Source organism: Dromaius novaehollandiae, chromosome 2 (assembly GCF_036370855.1).
Source record: "Dromaius novaehollandiae isolate bDroNov1 chromosome 2, bDroNov1.hap1, whole genome shotgun sequence".
Classification (NCBI taxonomy): Eukaryota; Metazoa; Chordata; class Aves; order Casuariiformes; family Dromaiidae; genus Dromaius; species Dromaius novaehollandiae.
The window spans coordinates 39112461-39136895 of NC_088099.1; the positions used below are offsets into that span (position 1 = coordinate 39112461).

Consider the following 24435-nt stretch of genomic DNA (forward strand, 5'->3'; position numbering starts at 1 on the left):
TCCAACTTTTAACCTTGATGCCAGGCTCATGCTGAGCTGGCACAGGGAAGGGAAAACTTAGCTCGGAAATTCCCATCCAGGGCACCGCAGCGGCTGGGGCTAGGCTGCCCATGCCAACCGCCTCGCGCCGGCCCGCAGCGGGGCTCTCGCCTCGCGTGGATCTCATACGCAGGCCGCCGAACCCCTGCATCTCTGCTCATCGGCGATCCCAGGCACATCTGAGAGGATGCCACACGAGTTGCCACACGCCAACCGCGTGATGAAATGCTACCGTCAGGCAACAATCAGCAGGGAAGGGCGGCCTGGGATCCCTAGACCCCGGGGAAGACGAGGCTGGTCGGCGCCAGGCTGAGGGAGCTGGCAACAGGCAGAAACCCCCCGGGGGTCGCGGGCGTACAGGGAAGCGCCTCAGACCCGCAGCCGGGTGACGCCCGCGCCCACTCTCGGCCCGAGCCCCCGCCGCAAAATGGCGGCGGCCCCTCCGCGCCGCGGGGCGCCGCCACCCGCTGCCGCGCGGCGGCGGCGACCGCCCCTCCTCGCCCCTCGCCTCGGCTCAGGGCGCCGCCGGCACACGCCGCGGGCGGGCGGGATCGCCGGGGCGGCGCCCGCCGCATCCTCGGGGCCCGGCGGCGGGGACGCGCCGCGGCAGCCGTGAGTACGGGAGGCGGCGAGGGCGGCCGAGGCGGAGCCCCGTGGGCCGCTGCCCCTGCGCGGCCCGTGCGTGGGTAGTTGGCTCAGCGCGGTTGCGCGGGGCCTGGCGCGGTGCAGCTCGCCTGGGTGGCGGCTTCGCGGCGGGCGGCCCTGCGCCGTTTTGCCTTTTCGTGCCCCGCTGCCGGCGGAGCCCCCCGCCCGGCCGCGGGTGTGAGGCGCGGGGGCCACCGGGGCCTGCTGCGGGGTAGGTGGGTTAACCCGGTGCCCGCGTTGCTGCGTGGTGCCGGGCCTGGGGACACGCGCTGCCGGTTCCACAGGGCTCAGAAGGGCCTTGTCCGGGGCGAGACTCTGTGGCAGCGTTTGGGGAATCCGTATGTGTTCACGGACTGAAATTAGTTGCAGGAGCATCTCTGGCAGCCTCTGCGTATTACCCCTCATGGCTTTTTAAATTTAAATTACCTGGAAAGGAGATGACAGTGATTGTAGTAAAATACACACACTGCTTGTCACCATTTGCCCGCTTTACTTGCCTTTCAGCATAAGCTCTGCTTCTGTTAAGAGTCAGAGGCGGTTGTGCCTGCTGCACATTAGCCGTAAAGCCTAGCAGCGCTTCCAGATGCCAAGCTGCTGTTTGGCCATCTTTGGTCTTTAAGGGTTGCCCTTTAAAGTATTTCCTTACAACTTGAATTGGCAATCAATGTGCTAACGTCATTTGGTGATGCAGTCGTTACCCTCTTCACAAATTCCCTGTCTGGTGTGTCTGGGCTTCTGGGTAGCCTTATGTTAAATTTCTTAAAGTTTTTTTTTCTAATTCTTTTTGTATGTGTATACAGAATGTAGAAGATACTGGACACCTCTTCAGAAGTTGGACTTCTGCTGGCAAAGGTAAACTCTGATTATTACTCTTCATAAAATGTTTCTTTGGATCTACTATTCCAATATATTGAGTTAGGGAGCTGTGAAAAATGTATGAGGCAGGGTATGATTTGTTTTGCTTAAGTAAACAATGAAGTTGCGCTGAACAGCTTTGCTTGATCTCATTCTCTTCATTGAATACTCCTCCCATAACCCAGATTCAGACTAATTTTAAATTCCTTGGTTGGCAAGGAAAGTGTGTCTGCTTCCTCTTCTGCTTTCATGCCTAGCTATCAGTGTGTAAGAATGAATTCACTGTCAAGCTTTTCCTACCAGCTTTGATACCTTCCCTTTTAATTCTGCCAAACCAAGCACAGTTCTAACAAAACTTTCAGAGCAAGAAAATTGAAAGGCAAAGCTTTCTCAATGCAGTGTCCGTAACCACTTTGTGTCCATTCAGTCAGGATGGCTTCGGTGCTGATAGCTGCACTAACTTCCTGCTGTTGAGCAATAGCATTTAAATGCTCTGTGTCTTAGTTTTGAGAACTAGTGAAAAAAGGATATTTGGGTGAATTTTCAGAATTTATGTTAAAGGCACTATATGCAAATAGACATAAAGAGCAATTGCCGAGAATATTATTGCTTTGCAGGTACAGCTGCACCAGCAAATATGCTCCCTGCAAAGATGTTCCCAACACAGCAAATTATAGGTGACATTAATATTGGCATTCTGTGGCTAAAGACAGTGCCATCTCCCCTGTCTGGTGAGTCTCAGCAGTTTTTGCTAGCATGCTGTGATCCTTCCCAGATGTCCTTTTAGCTAGTCAAAAGTGTGGAAATTGTGAGTGAAGACACAAAACCAGCCACTGTGCACCAGAAACAAGTTTTATAGAATGGTGTTAGTTGTTTTTTTCATGAGGTAAATTTGATCTAGTGAGTGTGTAACAGCTACATCATAGGAACTGATTTTTGCAAAGAAAACACCTTAGAAATTAATGAGGCTTTCTGTCTTCAGAGGGCCTGCCCATGTGACTGTTGTATGTAGGAATGGAGTCAGAATGAGTGAATGATAACATAAAACACAGAAATGTTGGGAAAAGGTTACATTTCCTAGGGAAGAGCAGCTAATACAGAGAATGAAAAATTTCTTAATGGTCCTCTCCATTACAAATCAGTTGTCTGGTTGGTTGCGAAATACAGCATCATGCGAAAGAAGTCCCAGGGAAAAAAAGGTGGGTTTTTGCGGCTTTCTGCTGTTGTTGAGGTTTCTTTTGAGATATAAATGGAGCTGCACTGCCCATTCTGTTAAAAGGGTTCTCACTGAGATGAAAACTGGGGAAATATAAGGAGGAGGAATTTAAAAATGAAAAAAGTAATCTCAATCTAGAGTTTAAGAAAAAGTCAGAGATGGAGAAAGTCAGTGGGAAATATTCCCAGTGCATATAGTTTGAAGTGTGCTGCAAATATGTTGCAATCTTGATTTGTAATGAGAGCCCCAGAAAACTTCAGTAAAATGTTACACGACTTCGACGTTGTTCAAACCCTTTGGCTGCTGGTGTTGCTGAGAAATATCCTCTACTAACTTTGCTTACATGGGGAACTAGGAGGAGGCCATAGGGATTTCATGAGAAGAACATAACATAAGAAGAACCTCAACAGGAATTCGTAAATACTGTGTGAAGTGGGATTTGGGAAAAACTAATGGAAGGCTAAGTTTCTATCTGCAAAGAGGTTTTTTTTCTTTCCTCCCACAGATACTAAAGCATGAACACTGTGGTCCAGCCACTATTTTTACTCAGTTTTTCATTTTCTCGTAATAATCATGAGTGCCCGCTGCTGTATCTTTTTTTTGCTTGAAGTCTGTCCTACCTTATTTTGGTCCATATTTGTAATTGACAAATCTAATATCTCTGTGGAGCAGGACAGGTAATTAATGGAGGATGCGCGGATATGTCATTTCAAAGAAAACAGATGGGCAGCTAAGACATTTTATATTCTTGAACTTTCCGGTATCAGCTGGGTGATTGAAAGGAATGCTGTGATCTTAAAAAAAAAAAAAAAGATTTAATTCTAGCAGTATCATTAGATCAAGTAATAGTTGAAAAACTGAAAAAGATTTTTTTTTAAGGATTAAAACTTTGTTTATTAGAATTGCATGTTTACCAATTCTTTGTGAATGGTCATTTTTTGCCATTTCTTCTGCGAGTTCAGTCAGTTTCCCTTATTGAAAAAGCTCCCTGTAAACACAGCAAAATGAATTGCTTGGAATAAAGGAAACTTTACACAAGAAGAGATGCCCATTATTTTTAAGGCGCATTTAAAAGATAGAATAAGATAATGTAAGTAGTAGTTTAGCAGAAATGAGTAACAGTTGCACGCAACATATGTTCAATTTAGCTGTAGTTATGCTAATGGGTAGTAAAGATGATCGGAAAACATTGAATGTAAAAAGGTTCAGAAGGTAAAAATGAACTGGGACTTTCCATGGGCGCAGTTCAGAAAGACAACTTAGTAACAAATCAGCCAATACAAATTTTTGTTGCTTTTCATAGAATTTTTTTTTATTGTCATTAGATGTGTTTACTCACTGTTATAATCCAGATAATTTGTATGAATAATATCCACTTACCTTATATAGATTAAGGTGATTTTATGTTGGCAGTAAGGTAATAAAAGAAGGTTCTGTGTGGTGGCAGGAGTCCTCTGCCGTTGCATCTGTGCTCTTGTGATCCCAGACAGTGTCTGCAGGGTGCTCATTAGTCGATTCTCCTAGACTTATTTTGAAGCTTTTTCTCAGAACTTCAGGTAAGCTGGATAAGTTTTTCCTCCCTAACAGATTAATACCTGTGAGTGTTCTTTGAAAGACTGTTTTTGTTTTAGATTGGAGTATTTTTGTTCTCACACATTTATTTTCTATCATTATCCACATGATCATAAATGTCATGCATCCATTATTATTGTAACATGTAAAACTTCTGTGCTATATTTGTAATGTATTGTTCTTTATTTATCCACTGCTGCACATTTAAAATTTTAATTAAAATTCTTTTGTCTGTTATTGTGATAAGGTTGCAACCTTACTATTTTTGAGTAAGTTATTCAAACTGCTGATTCCCAACTCAGTGCGGAAGGTGGGGTGAAAACACTAACTACTGCAAAGAACTTTTTAAACTTTTTGTAGTGAAAAATATAAATATTTATACTTTCCAACTGTAGTTGTTTAAAAATAAGTTTAATCTTTCAGGTTTTAAGTGATTGTCCAAGATGTTTGCAAAAGCGACAAAGAATTTTGTCAGAGAAACTGACAGGGGAGGTGACTTGATCCCTGTCTCCCACTTGAATGCCTCTGACAAGCTACAGCTTCTGAGCTTAGTTACAAAGAGGAAGAAATTTTGGTGCTGGCAGAAGCCCAAGTACCATTTCTTGACAGTCACACTGAGTGATGTGCTTACTGAAGACAAACCTATAAAACCAGGTAAAGCCATGCTCAGAGAGCAGTACTGTTGCAGATAAAAAGAATGCAGAGCCTAATCTTTTTTGTTACTGTTTTCAATCATGTTACTTGAGGGCTCCTTTCAAACGGATGCTCTGAAATATTCTCCATCCTTAGAAATGGGATGACTGGATATTTTCTACACTTCACTGTTCATTTTGCTAAAAACAATAGTAATAAATGTTCATTTTTTAAAAAAGCGTTTTGTCTAGAGAGACTAGTGCAACTGGGTGCTGCAGGTTGTCAAGCCCTACAGTGCTACTGTTTGATAACAGTGCTCTCTGCCATTTCGGGAGCTCCCCTGGGAGATCTCGTGGGGATTCCAGCATGCGGTAGCAGCATGGAACTGTACGGTGCTCCAGGTGAAAGTGCACTGGACAAACAGTGCTTTGGTAGTGACAGTGGGCCAGGTGGTGCTTGTACAGGCAAGGCCAAGTGAGTTTTACCACTGCTCCATTTCTTCTTGTACAGACTGGTACAAAATAGCTGACCCTTGTGCTTTCTTCTTCCTCCAGCTGCACCAGTCCTAACCAAGTCATAGGAGTAATGATCTGGAGGAATCCTGTATTTCTGGGGATGTTAAAATTCCATACAGGAAAATAGATTGGTCCTCAACTGTAGATTTTAATTGTAGGTAGCTGGGAAGAGCAGCTGATTCTGAGTCTGTTCTTTGGTATATAGGTATATGAGATTCAGAATTTGTTTTAAAGCAATTAGATGCTTCCGTTGGTTTTCAGTGAGCTTTCGGACAGGCTTATAATGAGATACCTCAAGATAATGGAAAAATGTAAAGCCAACAACGCGAGCAGTTCTGCTTTGTAGTTTTTCCTTGTAGCTAAAATAAATTTCTGTTATGCATTGTAAGTCTTCCATAGCATTTGAGATTAGCATTTTAGTCATCATATGTTTTCCTAAAATGGCAAAATAGCAAAGATCAATGGAGCAAAGATGATGAAAATATGGAGGAAGCAGAAATAAGAATTGCAGAGCAATGGAAGTCTTTACCTGCTCAGTACTGTTGCTTGCTTTCATTAACTGTTCAAATTTTCTACAAGTTTTTGTTTTTTCAACCACTTCTGATGCTGTTTCTTTGTTGTCTTCACATGTCGAAATTACTTTTACTGCTTTCCTAGTAATTGTGGAGTCTGACTTTGTGAACTATATGGGGAGATTTGAAGATTTTGTTCAAGGAAGTATTGATACTTCATTTGGAAAGATCACCCTGGGAGCCAGAGGGAAGGGCTATGTGGAAAGCCAGTCCTCCTTTGGAAACCTGAGGAAGCAAGAGATTGATTTACAGCAGCTTATGAAAGACATCAAGGGCAGGTATGTTTTGAATGTTGGCATTGCAAAGGCCAAGAAAGATTACTGAACTTAGATTAGGTAAAAGACTTGTGCTAGGTGTGATCACTGAGCAATTAATTTCTTCAATGTTGTCACAGTTGAAGAATTACTTCTCTTGTAAACTCTCATTTTCAAGCACATGAAATTTTCTATAAATCATACATGCCAAAACGAAAATTTACAACTTCTTGAAAGCTTGGTGGTCAGATCTTTCCTTTGCATTTTAAAAACATCTCACTGCTGTTTCATCTTACATATTTGCATGAATTACCATGTGAAACAAGGGTCAAATCCTTCTTCCTTTGGGGAACTGTAATAAAGTAACAATCTGGAAGAAAATGGTTTGGCTTCTCTCTGTTGCTGGGGCAAATGCTGTGGAAATCCAGTTCAGAACTACCAATATTCTTGTAAGCAGGCTTTATAATTACTTTTTTTTGGTGAGAGACTGTGCTAGACAATGGAATTATGTGAAGCTGAGAGAAAAGAATGGAAAAGATGAGCACGATGGTGATTACACATTCAAATATTTGAACAAAAACTGGCTTATAGAACTATTGATCACTATTATACAGAGTAATAACTGAGAAAAACAGATATGCAAGCTGTAACCTTAATTTTACAAGATATCCAAGACTTTCTGTTCTAATCTAAACTGTGATTGACTTAATCTTGCAGCGAGACACAGACAGAAATCTACTTGGCAACCAGCTGACAGTCAAGGGTCTACTCTGTATTGCGGTTCCTGACTCATAGGGCAGTTGGGGGTGGTTAATATGTGACAACATTGTATCCTAGATCTGTAGGAGGCAGCGTAATGAATTTTAATAGCCTTTGCTAATGATCTGCTGATAAAGATGATGATAGCTTTTAGTTATCCCTGCAAAAGTTGTCTGAAGCAGCGTGCATTTTCTTTAGTTAAGCGGACATTCTAGAAATAACCAGTGTTCCATTTTCACAGGAACAATTGCCCATTGTGCTGTTTGTCATGAGCATTCACAAGTCATCAGACTTGTTTTAAAAAAGGCACCTTGCTATCTTCGTACTAAATGCCATATTAAAAACAGAAAAGACTGGGATTAATGTGTGTACTAGGCCTGTAAAATTAGCGTGCATCTAGTATAAGACAATATCAGTCAAGATTTAAAATTTTGTTTCTAACAGTTCATTCAAACACAAAGCTTTTGTTATTTATTTGTAAAACTCTGTGAGCATTTATGAGTAGGATGAGATAACCATTCACCAATTTTCCCTCAGAGGAGTTACATGAATTATATGAACTCACAGAATGTTATGACACAGGATTGAGTAAAACTGGTTGTGTGTGTCTGGTTTAAGAATAAGGAGGATGCTGAATAGAAAATAGAGGAAATATCTGTCATTTGTACTCTGAAAAGCCTTTGGTATTCTTGAGGAAGATGTTCTATGAAATAATCACCTTTCAGGTGGTTCTGCAGGGAAAATTGTGAAATATTGTCACTCATGTGGATAATTTCAGCTGATTAAAATATGTGCAGCCAGAAAAGTGTGCTGAGCTTAGTGTGAGCATGAAGAGTAGTCGGAGTTGCAACCATTCTTTTTGGTAGTCATAGTAAACTGGTAAGCACCTTGCTCTGAGGATTACAGGATGCGTTACTGAGAAGTCTAGACAGGATTTGATGGAAAAATGGTCCTAGTCCGCCTTCCGTGTGGATAGTCCAGTCAGGGATTCTGTGCACAAAGGAAAGACCCAACGTCTCAGCTGTCGGTTTTAGACATGTGTGAGAGCCTGCTGTATTGCCAGATGCTGTCTGTTTTCTCTTGCCTTCTATTGGTTTCTATTTTTCTTCTTTCCTGCTTCTGAGCTGCAGCAAGTTGCCTTTGTGCCTATTTATTCTCCACTCCTTTCCTCAGGCAAGAAGAAAAAAGTTAAATAAAAATGAAGGAAATCTTCTTTGCATTATTGGATAGTGTAAATCTGTAATCTGATTAAATGTGAGCAGAGTAAAACCAAAACTCTGAAGAAATTCTTTTCCATTCGTATTTGGCCCGTAATGCTCCCAGCATAGTAAATCATTGACCTCAGGAAGGTTATTTAGAAAGAGCAAACAACCGAACAAAACTAATCTTTATCTTTTAAATGATCTTTATTTATACCATTTCGTAATCTGTGTGTTGATAATGGGATTTAAGAATACAACCTCTCATTGTATTTTATAGTGTCTCCTTTTGAACATTTCAGCTCAGCTTATCGAAGGTGGGGAAGAATGCAGTAACATCCTATAGGCCACACAAGACTGTTGAGGGCTCCCGTACAGTAAATCGTGAAAGAGATGGGAAGAGTCGTGGTTGCAGAGCAGAAGTAAGAGCCCTGAAACGTGACCTGTAGAATAAAAAAAGCACTTCCAGGTGCCTGCATATGGGTATTCTTAGCCATTTAACTGGACCTTCTTGCTGTTCTTGATACTCAGATTGTTATTCTAGCAAGTGAGTTCAGCCCTTGCAAAAGGACACTCAGATTCAGCGGCCATTGCCCCTCAATATTTTAAGCTCTATTCAGATTGTTGAACTTCAGCCCTTTTGCATTTTGCCTTTGATGCCTATTTTCAAAGATAATTTAGATAAGCTGGGTATTTATTTACCACATATTGTCTTCTGTTTGAGTTGGCATCCTCTGCTTTCCTATGAGAAGAGCAGAGGGTTTTGCCTTTTGCAGTTTGTGCCCCAGTGATGCCAGCAATGTGCCTGCGTGCAACACCAGGGTCTGAGGGGTTTTATCGTAGGCAGTTGAGTGCCAGAACTCTAGGGGAGAGCATTTAACTGTGCCATCCTAAAGCAAAAAGTATTTTTAACTATTGGTAAGGATATGTGATTTTAAACTCTCTATCCCGTGGTCATTAAAGTTAGTGGGAATGGGAAAGCACTTCTGCCTGGCTTTACAGCTAAACACATCCCACTGCAGTCACTCAGATCTTGGGCCTGAGGCACTGGCCATGTCCCTGCCACACCGTGCGGGGGACCCCGAGTTATCTCCGAGACAAGAGTGCTGCACCCACGGGAGCGCTGCCTCGGGGCTGGGGTGAATAGCTCTGTGGCCCCACGGTGTCAGTGCTGCCGTGGTGCTGCGGCGGCTCCGTCAGCGCTGCCCTCCTCCCTGCACCTCGTTGCAAGTGTAGCCATGTTGCCTGCGGCGTTCGCTTTGCCATGCTGCTGTTAGTTGCTTAGCTCAACTTCAGTCCGGGAGCTTGAGGGGATCTGAGCCATACTCATCTCCAGTGGGGTGCTGTAGAAGTAGATGGAAGAAAAAGTCTCTGAATTATTTTGGTTGTTCATTTTGGTAGGATTAAATCAGATTTTTAAATGCCTCTTAAGTTAATGCTAGTTAAGATGCAACAAATCTCTGCTTACTCTGTGGTTTTGTGCCTTCTGTTGGTCTTGTGTCTTTTATTCTTAACTTTTGAGGATATCCTGTTGAGTTTGTCAGCCTCTAAAGCAGGCAAAAAGTACATAATATGAAAGCAAGTGACAAATTGCTTTTGTGCATCTTCATTATATTTCTTCCCGTGTGGGTTCTTTGGTTGTGTGTAAAAATTGTAGGTTCCCTGGGCCTTAATTATTTTTTCAGAATTCATAGCACACCTCTTCAAAATTATAAATAATTATTGTGAATTATGTAATAGGCATGATCTGTTAAAAGATATTGCAATAATTAATAGTTCCAGTTTGGCAGGAACTTCTAAGAACAGTGTTTGTGATCATTTAACAGTTCTTCAGTTTTTGCTTACTCCAAAGTTTCTAAGCATAAAGCGTGGCTTTGCACCAAAAGGAAAAAAAGTTATATTAATAATCTCCGGAATGTTTGGGGTGCTTTACTAGAGACTTTTGCATTGCTTCAGAGGTATTTTTGTTCTCTTGTTTAAACAATCAGCCTTAAGTTTTTCAGACAGTTCATTCCAAATGATTGAACTTTCATATAAGCACATAACTCTCCAAGGATCAAAAATTGCTTCAGGATATTTTTAATTTAATAAAGAATCAAGCTGACTTCTGAGTTATACAGACTATATAAATCCCAAACCCTAGAATCTAATAAATCTAAAACTTTTTAATTAAAAAGCTGGAGATATCTTGATTTAAATAAATTGGAATCAGAACATGTCTTTCTGTCATATTTTTGGGGAATTGCCATTTAGCCCCATGAACAGCATTTACAGTAAAATGGAGAAGAAAAGATGGAATAACTTCAGTCAGGGATAGCAATCTTTTAATCTTCCAGCTGTCTTGCTAGAGTTGTCCGTTAATAGAAAATACGACATCTCATCTGAGCACTTCCAGTGGGTATTTTGCAAAAGTATAGTAAATTGACACATTTTAATCAATAGAACACAGTTAGCAAGTGGCTTTACCTCTACCAGAAAGACTGTTATGACCCCAGAAGATATGGTAGAGAATTTTGTCATCTTTTCTTGGAAAATAATCCTCTCTTGCAGTTCCTGGGACCTAATTTTCTTACATCTGCTCATTCTGAGCACCTGATTATAGGAAGAACTCCAGTAGCATTTGAACACGTATTGAAGTACGTTGTGTGGTGGGGATGATTTGTTCAATTAGATGCACAGAGAAAAGAGTTGAGGTCCTCCCTCCCCCCCCCGTTATTTTTTTCTTTTGACGGTCCTGGTTGTTAGTTTTGAATTGTGAGATTATATATGTGAGTAACACAGGAGTTTATAGCAGATGATTTTTAGTAGTCTTCTCCAATCTTAAGATCCATGAAATCTTTTCCAGCCTTTTGAATTAGTTGGTTATGTTGTTAATGGTTCCACTCAGCCAGTTTATGGTTTAAATGCATGCTATAACAGATCAGTAGCGAGCTATAAGGACTGGAGATAAGACTCTGCTCTCTTTGTGTGCTATTTCTCCCTTAAGAAAAATACTGGTAGCTCAGAATTTGGAGCAAGAACTTGGGAATTTGGGAGCAGTGTGTCCAGGCACACTGTTTATGCCTCTTCAGAGGCCAAACCAGCCCTCCCAGTGATGGTTGCTCCAAGCCGTCATAGTCCAGGGTGAGCCTGGACATCAGGACTTGGAAGCAAAGGACCCCATGTCACCAACCCCATCTTGAGAAGTGCCGGAGGGCACACCTACTGCAAGCAAAAGGATGCTTCCCGTACAAAGACAGGAATGGGAGGACTAAACAGGGACAAGGAGGAGATCAGTGAGACTGACATTGGCTGGACAAGGCTGGAAAGAGCAAACCAGGAGCTGTGATAAGGAGGGGAGACTAAGACTGGGAGCCGTGGGCAGCTAGCTGGTGTCCTCTGAGGGTGGAAAATAGCAGGAAAATCAGATGAAATTGGACTGGGGAACTGACTAGCCATGGGACAAAGCTGAGATGAATGAGGAAGGGGAAGAAACGAGACTTGATCTGGTCAGATAAGAGACAGAAAACTGAGAACTGCAAAGACAGTGTGAGGAAGAGGGGTATGGTTACAAAGGAGGAAACTAAGCAGCCTGGCAAGGCTGTCTAACTGCTGTATTTCCTGACGTCTGATAGCTTGACTTTGCCACTCTAAATCACTCCCTCTAAACAGAGCTTTGTTTTGTGTGGATAATATTATCTAGTATGTACTTATTATGTATTACACTATTATATGTACTATTATATGCACATACATGCATAATGTACACAATAGGGTACAGGAAGGTCACAATATGGACCGTTAGTGCATATCTTTTTTTGTACTCCCTAGTAACTTCATTGGTTAAAATTATTTTTCTGAGTAAAGACTGCGGTATGTAATCCGTTGATTTACTGTGACTGGGTTAACATTAGGCTCTGAAGAGAATGATTAGCTGGCATCCTTGGCCATAGCCCTGGTAATGTTGGTGAGAGTTTACACTGGCAGAGGATTCACTCCAGTGTCTGCACATTTGGCTGATTGTTTTCATATTACACTCGCGGCTTTAAGTTGTCTCTAGTTCTCTGTCATTTTTTCACTTAAATGGAAATAGCCAAACAGCTGACATTTTTGTTCAAAGTAAAGAATCAAGAATTCAATATGTATGTTGGGATTTACTGGGTCATACAGATATTTGTAGTCTTGCTGCTACCAAATAACAAAAGAGGACATGATAATTTTGAGCAGGTTATTCATACAGAAACCATTGTTGTTTTACAATAAAAGCTTATTCAAAGATTGTTGTTCAAACAATTAAGAAAATGTGTTTTCTGAGTTCTTGTATTTATGTTGTTACTGGTGTCTTTTCTTATTGCAGAACAATAAATCTAAACAATAGTTTACTGCAACAAGTAATAGAAAGAAAACATGAAGTGCTCTGCATCTTGAGAGAAAAGATAGTAACAACTCAAAAGTGTATGATATCTGAACATATCCAGACAGAAGAGAAAATCAGTGGCGTCCTGGGATGCAGTACAAAAGTAGTAAAGGTAAAAGTTACTGAAAACCTGCAAGGAGTAGTACATTTTTTGAGTTAAACCTGCAGATTATATGAGGAAAAAAATACAATTTCTCTAAATAGATTTTGGAGTATTTTTCATTTTTTCTTAACAAATTCTGTCAATTGCAAGAACTCATTACACTGCTTAGCTGTGAGACTTCAAAAAGGTAAGATGTTTTTCCTCTTACTTCGCAGACTAAAGGTGACAGCTTTTAGTGCAAGTCTGGAATGTGGTTTCCATCAACACTCTCAAATTGTGATTCAGTTTCTATGTAGATTTCTGCCAACAGCAGAACATCAAACAGATGTAACAATTCAGTGAAAATTAAAGAGTGAAAAGCATTGCTGAAACAAATTCATTTGAAAAGCCAAGTAATCATTCATCAAAAATGTTTGCAGTATCTCCTGAGTTTTAATATTTATTGAGACGCTATTTGTGGTCAGGGGAGTAGGGATTAATTGCATTATGAGGACATCTGAAAAAATTGCCTATGAATTCCGAAAAAGTTACCAAAGTCCAACATATGCTTATTTGTTTTAAGTTTTTAAAGCTGCAGATGAATCACTTCTGTGTACAGGGAGTGTCCATTGGCAGAAATTTGGGAAATGCAGTTCCATGGCCTTCTGTGCCAGTGCCGCCTTCCTGGTATCAGTCTCCAGTTGGGCAGAAGAGATGTCAGGATAGAAGAGGGTAGGTCAGGACACTGAATTGGGTGCCAAATTCACCCTGACATAGTGTTTCTGATTCACGTGTAGCAAAAGTGAAAATGGCGCCTGGAGCTCAACTTTATACTAGAACAGGGTAGCTGAGAGTCTGAGAGCTGCTCATGGCACTTTGGTACCTCTGCCTTGCTGTTTATGTTGTTTTTTCACAGATGTCAAATATCACATGTGCTTTAGTCAAACGCTGTGGAGAGCAAAGCACGTTCTTTCTCTGTATTTTTTTTGCTCTTAATTAATTTTGTGCATAAGCTATACAATAACTGAATCAAATAAACAGTGAATAAATCTGTCCTCTAGGTTTCATTGAGTGAAAATGGAAGTATGGTGAAGGATTCTAGTGTGATCCTTGAGATTCCTCCAGCCACCACTATTGCCTATGGTGTAATTGAATTATATATAAAGCACAGTGGCCAATTTGGTAAGTAGAAAGCTCAGCTATGGAAAAGAGCTCTCTCTTGAGCGATGTTTTTATTCCCCATGTTCCAACATGATGATGTTGTGTGATGTCCATTGCCTTGATAGTTATTTGCACTGTAGCAAAAGCAGCAGTGTGAAATGCTGCTTATCTGATTTAATAATGCTTTTTCACGAATTTACACAAATCATAGTCTCACAGAATAATTTAGGTTGAAAAGGACACTGGAGGTTATCTAGTCTAAGCCCCAGCTCAGAGCAGGGCCAACTTTTGCAGTTTGGTGTAACTTTAGAGTTAGATCAGGTTGTTCATGGCCTTGTCCCATCAAGTTTTGAGTATTCCCAGAGGTGGAGATTCCAGAACCTCTCTGGGCAATCTTTTCTAATGTTTGACCACCATCATTGTGTACCTTTTTTTTCTTAATATGTAATCAAAATTTCCTTGTAGCTTGTCTGTTGCCTCTTGTCCTATCATCATACACTTTTGAGAAGAGTCGTTCTCTGCCTTCTCTTCATACTTTCATTAAGTAACTGTAGAGAACATTAAGGTCCCCCCCAGCTGTCTCCTTTCCAGTCTGAACAAACCTGGTCTCTCAGCCACTTTTCATACCTGAAGTTCTCCAGCCTGCTACCATCTTGGTGGCCATTCACTGGACTTGCACTAGCATGTCAATGTCTTTCTTGTATTCAGGAGTCCAAAATTGGTCACCGCAGTCCAGATGTGGATTTACAAATGCTGAATAGCAGGGAAGAATCACTTCCATCGACCTCTTGCTATGCTCTTGCCAATACAGCACAGTATGCAGGGAACAGTGTGCAAGGGCACGCTGCTGGTCATGTCCAGCATGTTCATCGGAATCCTCAGGTCTTTTTCTGCAAATTCGTTCCTAGGCAGCTGGCCCACAGCCTATGCAGTTATTCCTACCGATGTCTAAGGTGCAGGCAGTGAACTGGGTCTGTAAGTGCAGCCAACCAGGGATGTTTAGATATAAACAGTCAAAGTGGAGGAATGACACCACAATTAGGGATTTGCCACCAAGAGCAAGTATGGCAACGCTTGACCTTCCACTTCTTACTGTTGGAACAGTGGTCAGTGTCTGTTTATGGCAATAAAAATAGCCTCTGAAGTTATATTTGGAGACTAATGTAGTCCTTTGTCATGACTCTGCAAGTGGCCAACAGCAGGTATAACATAATGAATTTCCTTCACATATAACTATGGAATAAGATACCTGTAAGTTTTGTTTGTTCCTTTTTCTTTGCCACTGACAGTCAGTGCTTGAGTTGTTCTGTAAAGAATAATGGTATGTAAATCTTCCTAAAAATATCCTGGCTAATGTGACTGGACATTCTTGGCCATAAAAAAAACAAAAAGTCTAATCCGTTATTAATTCCTTTACTACAATGTTTTCCTGTAATCATTCGCTGTGTCTTTGATTTCTACAGGCTAATTTTCAATTGGATATAAAAGCTGTTCCCGTTAAAGGCTTTGCAGTTCTGTCTCTTCTAGTTTCACTGCAAGTTCCCTTGTTCTTGCTTTACAAAACAAGATAAATAGTAGCACCAGACTGACTTTTGTTGTTCTGTTATTCTTATATACGTTTGACCTGTCTCCTCTTAAGCATCGCTAAATTAAACAGTCCTGATTGTTTTGGCTCCACTCATAGGAATGTCTTTGCTTCTGATGGTTTTCGTTGGTCATCTCAGGATTTCTTCTGTTTCTGTTAATGATTTCGAATCATTGACAAGATCTAACTGCACTCGTGGAGGCCTGTCATTGATGTATATTAGAGAATTCAGTAATAAAATTACCACAGTATCGTGTATATTCTTTCATTTGTTTTTTCTTTTTCCTTCTCTTTCTTTTAAAGAGCCTGGCAGAATTAATGAGGTATAAAATTAATTAAGAATTCTAATAATACAAAGCTTTGAGTCCTGTTTTTTTCTCTGAATTGAGTCCTGTTACAGGATTTAACAGCAGTGTGTACATCTATTAAATATGTGCACATGATGCTGTGTGTTTGTTTACCTTATTAGCATCATTCTGCCTCAGAGGGCAAATAGTTTATTAGCACCACCTTCCTCCTTCAGGGTTCATGTGAAAGCCTGTTAGTATCAATGAAAGCAACGTGAGCACATTGGCTTTATGGTGCTCGGCTGCCTTCCAGAGTCTTGTTGCTTCAGGAAGCTCTTTAATTTGTGTTAATCACTTTCTGTTCCACTGAAGCTTGCTTTTCTCCATGAAGGGTTATGCAGGCAACAGGAGTAAAAAGATTTCTGTCTGTCTTTTTCTGTGGCAGAGATTTCTTTTTCTGTTCTCCTTTTGAAAATGCTCTTTGCTGATGGAGTGCTCTCTGTGCTTTCTCATCTGCTTTGAATGTCCTTAATTTCGTGAGACAGACTGTTACAACTGCAGGAAGGTTATATTTAGGTTTTGTGCCTGGTACATGTGAGCACTGTGCTTAATTAGTTATATTTTTCCTTTGCTGTCAGGTATTACTTTAAAATTGACTTTCACTTGTGAGCCTGCCTGTGTTCTTCTCCTTAGTGCTGCTGCAGAGTGCCATGGGTACAGTTTCAAATCTTGTGTTTGAGCCATTAAAAGAAGATCAAAATAATAGGGCTTTGGTTATTTGCTGCATCTTTGAGACACAACACCGGAGGCATGAGCACAGAACTTGACATTGCAAATTTCTCAGCATAACTGTTAGAAAGACTCCCTGAGTACCTTTACATGAGTCTCTTAGCTTCATGAGGTGGGGGGAAGGCCCCCCCTCCTGTGCGGTGACGGGACTGGTTTTGGTAAGTCTGGTTTGGGTAAAATAAGATAGACCAGTGTTTGTTTTTTCAGGCCAAGGTCTAGGCAGAAAGGATAACCTGGCCAGAGATGCATTGTTTTCCCCATGAACTTCTCTTAGAGAAACACTATATTGAAGGGTGATTCTGGTACTGGACATGTCTGGGTGAAGTCCTTGAGAGATTTGCCCTGAGAAGCCCATTTTCCACTCATCTGGAGGACTTGGGAATAGACCTGTGGCTTGGCTCAAAGAGGGGGCCATCGATGGCATGTCCAGAGAAAGCTCTGTGAGGGACCCTTACAGAGGTTTTTATGAATCTCAAGAAGTGTTTTCATGTGTGTCTGTACCATGAGTGGACCCTCTAGCTGGCATTATAGTGCATCTCTTAGTTGGTAGAAAATGCAGAGAATTCATGTCTCCATTTCTTGTGTACAGCATTCAGGTTTATAGTGTCTGTGAGAAGTTTTCATATCATTTGTGGACCCTGCTAGTTTAATTCACAGAAGCGGTTGTCACATTTTTTATTAGGTAACTGTGCCTCCCAACCTCAGTTTGTGCACTTTATGTTTGTGTTCCAAACATCGAGGCCACAGTAATGCTCGGTAAGTCACAGAGATGGCAATTTTTGGCATGTTTTCACTGGAAGAGATGAGTCATGGCAAAATCACGTGCACAAACACCAGCTAATATAAAGTAGCATCTCATTCAGTATTTGCTTGTGTACCTTCATGATTTTTTTAATTTTAATTACAGAATTCTGTCTGCTGGATGAACAGCAAGGAGGTTTTGAAAGAGAAAGCACAGAAGGCTCAACTTCTCCCCATTCTGCACTATTCAGAGATGCTTCTCTTCTGTATCAACCAGATGCTGTTGATAATGAGACATACTCTGGGGCTAAAAACATCATTCCCAGTGATGCTTCCTTAAGTGTATTGAAACAAGGTATTACCAGAAATGCTTTACATGATACATTAATCCATAAGAAATTATGTTAGTTCATTTTAATAGCGCATATCAGGAACTCCTGGGGGAATGCTTAGAAACAAAAGAAAACATTTACTTCTGGAACAGTTATATGCACTGGACTGTCCCCTAGGAATATGATGAATCCCTTTGCCATAAATACAGTCTTCCAAAATTAGGTTTTTGTGTCTGTTCTGTTATATTCCAGCCAAGCTCATAAGGTTAGTAATGATTTATGCTTTAATTCAGAAAGGGTCACTGAAGTATTGGTTCATAATTTGGAAATTGTTTTCAGTAAAGCTCCTCAGTGGAAGCTTATTTTAAGTCTCAGAATTTACAAAGATATCTTCCCGCACCCCATGGTTACCCTCACCGTTTTCTAAGAACTTTGGTAGAAATCTTAGGCTGAAGAAATTAAAATGTAATGTAAATGGAAGTTTGTATATTGGTATAATGGGCCAGGCACAGCTTGCTTATTGTAGGGGTGCAGAAGGGTCAGGAGTGTCCCAAGTAAAACCATTAGCCCAGAGGAATGAAAAAGTGAAAAGTGAATCGAGGCCTCAGCAAGCTTTTGCTTTTCATCAGTTCTTGGTACAACTCCTACAGCTGTTTCTAATGATGAACATTGCATTTGTTATCTCTAAACTCAGCCATTTTTCCATGGCTTGTTCAATAGACTAATTATGACTAAAATAGTTATTTGTTGTGCTGAAGTAAGTTCCACCCTTGTCTAATGTAGACTCATTTGACAGGAATGAGTGCATCTCTTTGTGTGAATAAAAAAAATACTTTTGAATGAAAGAATGCTATGCCACTGTTTTGGTTTGTTTTAGCTTGACATATTTTTGTGCCTTTCTTGCTTAAAAGACTTGCAGGTTTCCTTTAATTAATTAATTAACCAGAACTCTCTCTTAAAAGGACTAAAAAAAATTGTTTAATTGTTTCTACTAAAGTAATTTAAAGTAGGTTTCCTGCTCTGTTTCATTGCTCTTTTATTTGGATAGGCAGTCATACGATTGCATCAGATACAAAAAAATCTGCCTGTGGCTGGGCCTCCCTCCCCCCACCCCAGTAAAGGAATTTTTAGATATAAAAGGCATCCTTAAACAGTCCAGAGTGACATGAAGGGAAATTTCTTTTAAACAAGGTTAAGAATGCTTGCATGCCCATATTTCTGGAATGTGGAAAAACACATTCCAACCTTCCAGTTGGCATGGTTGACTTGAAAACTTACTTTCTTTGAGCTTATTGGTAATATGCTTGTCATAAAATATTTTGGCTTGGTAATTCATATTAACCCATGCTGAGAAGTAAGGTTATGAGTAGAACTCTTCATTCTGCCTTAATGAACTTTCTCTGGAGATGAACTTTCAAGTGAGAAACAGTATTAAAATTAAATATATAGTCATTAATTCAATTAACATTAAAATATTGACCTCTAAAATGTTGCAAATGTTGAACACTCAGTGTTGATGCATAGTAGCTGTATTTATTTTTTTCTCAGAATTTTTGTTGTTGCTTCATTGACTTATTAGGGAAATATAATCAAATGTGTTCCAGCATTTCATCATGACTTGCACAGATGGAAATCAGGATGTCAGGATGTGGTGATAAATTAGCTATTAAAACTCATAGCAAAAATGTTAACTGTTTTTACTGGCATTTGTGTAGCAATACTTAAACTTTTTACTGCTTTCTTGGGAAAGATTGGTTGAAGACTCAGTTTCAGCCCCTCGTGAATATGCCGGAAGACAAGCAAAGAGCTTTATATAAAACCCTGTATGAACTCTTGCTTAGTGAAGGAATGGTAACTGCCCTGGAAGATGTGGTAAGATGAAGGAACTTTTGCTTGCTTCCTAAAAGTAATTTCAGAATAGAGCTAGCATTCCTTTTTGCACAAACATTTCTCTTTTCCAGTTACTTTTACTTATTTTTTTCTTACAGTTAGATGATATCTGCACAAGAGACAAGCCAGATATGAAGGAGCTAAAACCTGCACAGCAACAAGGATTAGATGACTTCTTGAAGCTCTTAGGGTGCAGATTACAGAATGAGCTATTGTTGCCGAAATATCAGCTTCAGAATGAGGAACTCTTCTCAGCTGCTCACATCCTCATCAGTGCGATCTCTGGTATGCCATGAATGAAGAGAAAAGCCATTTTTTTCCTCCTAGAAGCTCTATGTAAAGCAGTTATTGCTCTTTTGAGCAGTTGGTGAGCTGAGTGAGTGTAATTTGTTCTGTTCCTTTTTATGGCGATGGTACACTGTGCTTGGCGTTTCTGGCTGTGAATTAAATTCAGTCCTCCATCACTGACAGATTTTGCTTGTAAAATATACATTCCCTCAAGACTGCTCAACTCTAGTTTCTGTTGAAAATAGGCATTTTGCTTTGGCAAGCTAATTTCTGTTCTTGTTGCATGCCAGAGTTCTTCCCACCTAAATAGTGAGGATTACGTATTAGGTGTTGTCTTCTATGTAACAGCACGTATTGTTGAGGTGCAAAATATATTTAGCAAAAATGAACTTAACATAGAGACACTGCAATTAGAGGACTGTTTTGCTGCTACTGAAGAAGGTGATTAAATGTAAATGTCAAACAAATGCCATCCACACAATCTAGTTGGCACCACAATGTTAATTAAAAGCCACCTGCAAAATCCTAGCTTTTTCTCCTCTCTCCCATATATAAAGTGTTTCATGACATTAAGATAACAAAAGGAAGTCCAGTGTGATATTAGTTAGATGTGGCACTGTGCAGCAAAATGTCAGTGTGCATGCATATGTGAACAGTACCCAGGTAGGAAAGCTTAACTCATTTGCAGAGATACAAAAGAAATAGAAAACAGGCACCCACTTATGTAGTAACATTTGTCACATGCTATTAACAGCGGAGCGCAGTTAATTGAGTGTGTTGCGTTACCACCTGGCTTTGGACATAATGTCTACTGCTAATGTCCAGGCATAACTGAAGCTGGATCAAGAATCAAAAGCTGCTTTATGCCTGTTGTTTCTATTAAAAATTACAACCTTTGAGTCATAGAGTTGAAGGGTACCAGAGGGAGCATTTAGTCCATCTCACTGCCCCAAGGAGGGGTCAGCTATATGATTCCTCTCAGATCATGTTTCTACTTGAAGTCAGCATCTCATATCAGTGTTGAGAGCAAAGACTTGTTTTACTCAAGGCCAAAATCATTTGTCCAGCCTCAAGGAGGCTTGTCTCAAGGGCCGGGATAGTCCGTGTTGGGTTTTGCATCTACTGCCCGTCCCATTCTGTTCTACAAACCGTGAGGCAGGCTGTGTTTGACAGGAAAGGGTTGGGTCGGCTTCTTCCGATTGTTCCTCAGAGCACTCTTGACAGCCATTCTCAGCACTGAATTGCTTTGGTTTCCAGAACACATTTCACATGGTGCTGTACCTGGGGGTCCCTCAAAAATGCATCTTGTCTTTCGCTGTTCAGCAGGAGAACCCCATAACAGAGCTTGCTGTTAAGAAATACCCTTTCCAGCAGTCAGCCTGTTACAGTGTTCACTGGAAACAACCTTTCCCTATTATAATGTCTCCTTCACAGAGCTGTCTGATTACACTCTGGTCCTGCTGCGTGCCTGCTGTGATCTACAGGTTGTCCCTGCTTTGTGTTGTTTGGTGAGTAATCAAAATGCGACTGTGTGGCATGTGAGCCCCAGTAGCAGTAATGACTGTGTGCTCCAGCTTATTGTGTTTCTTACCCAATAAAGAAGATATTAGAATCCAGTGTGAACTTCAGCTGTAGGCTTTACTTAAGCAAGGTGGGAGTCTGACAGTGGCAAACAATGAAGTTAATTTACTGCAGATGGATACCTGACTTCTAAAACATTTATGCATTTAGAAGATTCTGTGAGCTGTGGGCAAAAGAAAGTGGTAACTTAGCCTTGGATTTTAGTTTACTAGAATTCTCACTAGCCCATTATAAAATCTCTGTAACAGTAATTACCTGCCCTTGGGAAACAGAAGTTTCACTTGGGTGCCAGCAGTGTTTGGGCCTTGGCAAATTCTGACGTTCCAAAACTCTGAAGCCATTCATTAAAACTGCTGAAGGAATGAGGCAGGATTGGCATTTGCTCTGAATTTTTTAAGCTCAGTGACAAAAATTATAGTAAGAACCTTTAAATATGTAGAGGCAAAGTGGATGCTATTGGTTGCTCAAAATAAGGGTGAGAGTGAAGTATCATCTGCAGCAAGTGGAGTTGAAGTGGGGGAAGGGAAGGAGTAGGAGAGAAGCTTCTCCGCAGTGTGCCGTAGGGCAAGTACAAAGGGTGGGCAGAAGGGCCGTAACAGCGCTGAATATGTGAGAAAGACAGCGCGCCTTCCTCTGCCGCCTTTTGGGCAGTCAGAGCAGTGGCTGTCCTGACAACAGGTAATGAGGTTGTATCTCAGTTGCTATGTCCCAGCATTATGAACTGTTTCGTACCCTTACTCAGGTACTGTGGGGAAAGAGGCTGCAGCTAGAGCATGACTTTCTTCTAAAACCAGCCATATGGATGTTAAGGTTTTTTTTTTACCAGGCATATACTCAAATTATCTGACTTCAGTCTGTGGAGCACCTCTCCCTCCATAGTCAATAGGTCAAAAACATCTTTCTAGGCATGTGACTCATCTGCCTCTGCATTCATTGTAGCAGGAATCTAAAGCAGCATTTGGGAGTCTGGCTTCAGTTTTTGGTGCTTGCCTCTAGACACTTAAACACTGTAGGCATTTAGGTTTCTCTTGGACTGTAATTCCCAGTGTGGACCTGAGGGCATCCTGAGAGTCAACCCCGAGATCCAGAGAGTGGTACCAAGAGTGGAGGCAGCTATAAATTAATGGAGCATTTTGGAACATGGCTCTGGGGAGGTGAGCTTTGGTTGAGTACATTGTACATGCTGAGGCCAAGTAAGGGGATTCTTGCCCCTTCACCACTGCCTCATAAGCACTCTAGTGGTTTTGTAAGAGAAATCAAGCTATATGCCAGGAGTAGCACTGCTTGGAAAACCTCTGTCTATGTCTCTTGATCTTTCTCAAAAATACAGCCTAACATCGCTTCAGCCGATGGCACCTTGGCACTCAGCAGTCCTTTGGTGGCTTCCCTCACTGACAAAGGAAGATTTGATGTCGTGCAAAGGCTGTTTGCCTCATCAAACATTAACCTGGAAATGACAGAGTCTTCTGTAAAAGCTGTAACTATGAAAGAACCTGGATTCTTCCCACTTGTTCTTTATGTGGCACTGAATGGATTTAATGCTTTAGGTAGGGACGTATAGGAGCTTTGCTGAGTATTCAATTATTGGTCTAGCCTGTTCTTCTGTAGCTGTGCAGTATAGCACTGATGTATGTGATGTATCTCTCTAGCTTTAGACACACTCAGCTGAGTACTTTTGGTGGTCCATCCAGGTGGTATGGAGGTCAGCATGGACTAGGTATGCCTGAGGTGAGCACTCTGCATTGCCATCGGAAGTTGTGCTACTGCTCTGCAATTTCACTAAGGTAATGTCTGCAGTGGAAAATACATCAATAAGTAACGAAGGAATAAAAGAAGAAAAGACAAGCCTGGAACAGAAATGGGACATAACTGTTCTGATAGTTGTTGTATCTGCAGGGCAGCAGAAGCCTGCTTGCATTAATATGTGTGGGAGAAAACTGCAAAGTACAAACTGCTTTTTGTAAACAAGCAAAGTGTGGAAATCCAGGGCTCAGTGTATGCTTTGCTCATTTAAGACCTGATGTGCAAAATGCCTTCACTCTGGGGGAAGTGGAATGGAGGGCTCTCAGAGAGGTACTTGATTAGGTTTTCGTTTATTAAGTATAGTTTGGGTGTATGAATATGAACTCTGCATTGCAGACAATAGTAAGTTCTTTTTCATAAACTAAGACCACCTTAGGGATTATACCTCTGTACAGCATTTCTCTGTTTTCTAATAACTTTTACACAGTAAGTTTCAGCTGTTTAAATTGCATTCTGAACTTCCCCTTCGAGATGTGATGATTCCTTTTGGTGTGTGTATATGAAATACCCCTGTTGCACTCCACAAAAGCAATCATTTTACCTGCATGACATTTTCAGCGCAGCTGTTTTGCTTGTTTCTTTGACTAATAGCAAAGTGTTAGTAAAGCACTTTGTGCTTTGAACTATTTTGCCTTTTTTAATCATAATTTCTGTGATCGTGTGAATGGAGAGAAAATGAAGTAAATATAAGCTTGGGAAGATGTTGTTCCAGGTAAGCAGAATATCAGTGCTTTCAGGTAAGACTGTGAGATGTCTGACAGGCAAACAAGTGAGCGCCTGTGAGGAGGGGTGGTCAGTAACCAGGCCCTGCAGCTTAAGCAGGTTGCAGGAAACCTGGGTTCAGTTTTCTGCTCCATTACTACATGGTCTTGAGCAGATTGCGTAAGATGTCTTAAAAACTCATGTTAGGTAGGCTTTCCCTGAGAAAGGTGGACTTTGCAAAAAAGCATCGTGGTCTTTTTCCATACTTTCAGAGAGCAGGTTACCCTTGCAGATCAAGGGGGTGGTGTTTTCATAGTTCTCCTGTAAAGTGAGGCTGTTGGCATTGCTCGAACCTTGCAGTTGGGCATGTGGAAAGGCCCTTGAGGTGCATGGAAGTACATGTTTATTATACCACTAGCAGGAGTCATATGTGTTTGTAAATGGAAAAGCCTTCTTCTGCCAACCACTACTCATAAGTTGTCTCTGTAACTAATTTATCAAAATTTTGTATTAAATGTCATGTCAAAATAGTAGAATAA

General features: G+C 40.9%; 1 protein-coding gene across 10 annotated transcripts; it reads left to right on the forward strand.

Moving 5' to 3' along the window:
- Nucleotides 1–448: 448 nt before the first annotated feature.
- GSDME (gasdermin E) lies at nt 449–24435 on the forward strand. Of its 10 annotated transcripts, XM_064506302.1 has the most exons (15): nt 450–651; nt 1485–1536; nt 2157–2270; nt 3261–3432; nt 4203–4311; nt 4751–4981; nt 6133–6325; nt 12596–12767; nt 13799–13919; nt 17467–17655; nt 19383–19504; nt 19621–19807; nt 21245–21318; nt 22722–22938; nt 23041–24435. In XM_064506302.1, the coding sequence occupies exons 6-15, from the start codon at nt 4771–4773 to the stop codon at nt 23058–23060; spliced, it is 1506 nt and encodes a 501-aa protein (XP_064362372.1). In that variant the 5' UTR covers nt 450–651; nt 1485–1536; nt 2157–2270; nt 3261–3432; nt 4203–4311; nt 4751–4770; the 3' UTR covers nt 23061–24435. The 10 variants fall into 10 exon arrangements, with proteins under 10 accessions (XP_064362379.1, XP_064362372.1, XP_064362369.1 ...); XM_064506299.1 differs by having other exon boundaries at nt 3261–4311; XM_064506304.1 differs by lacking the exon at nt 3261–3432.

Excerpts from the sequence above, each read along its gene's own strand:
- GSDME (XM_064506299.1), top strand. The coding sequence starts at position 4,771 with ATGTTTGCAAAAGCGACAAAGAATTTTGTCAGAGAAACTGACAGGGGA. Across the intron at positions 19,505-19,620 it reads TAACTGCCCTGGAAGATGTG|TTAGATGATATCTGCACAAG; the intron begins GTAAGATGAAGG and ends TTTTTCTTACAG. Across the intron at positions 22,939-23,040 it reads GAATGGATTTAATGCTTTAG|CTTTAGACACACTCAGCTGA; the intron begins GTAGGGACGTAT and ends GTATCTCTCTAG.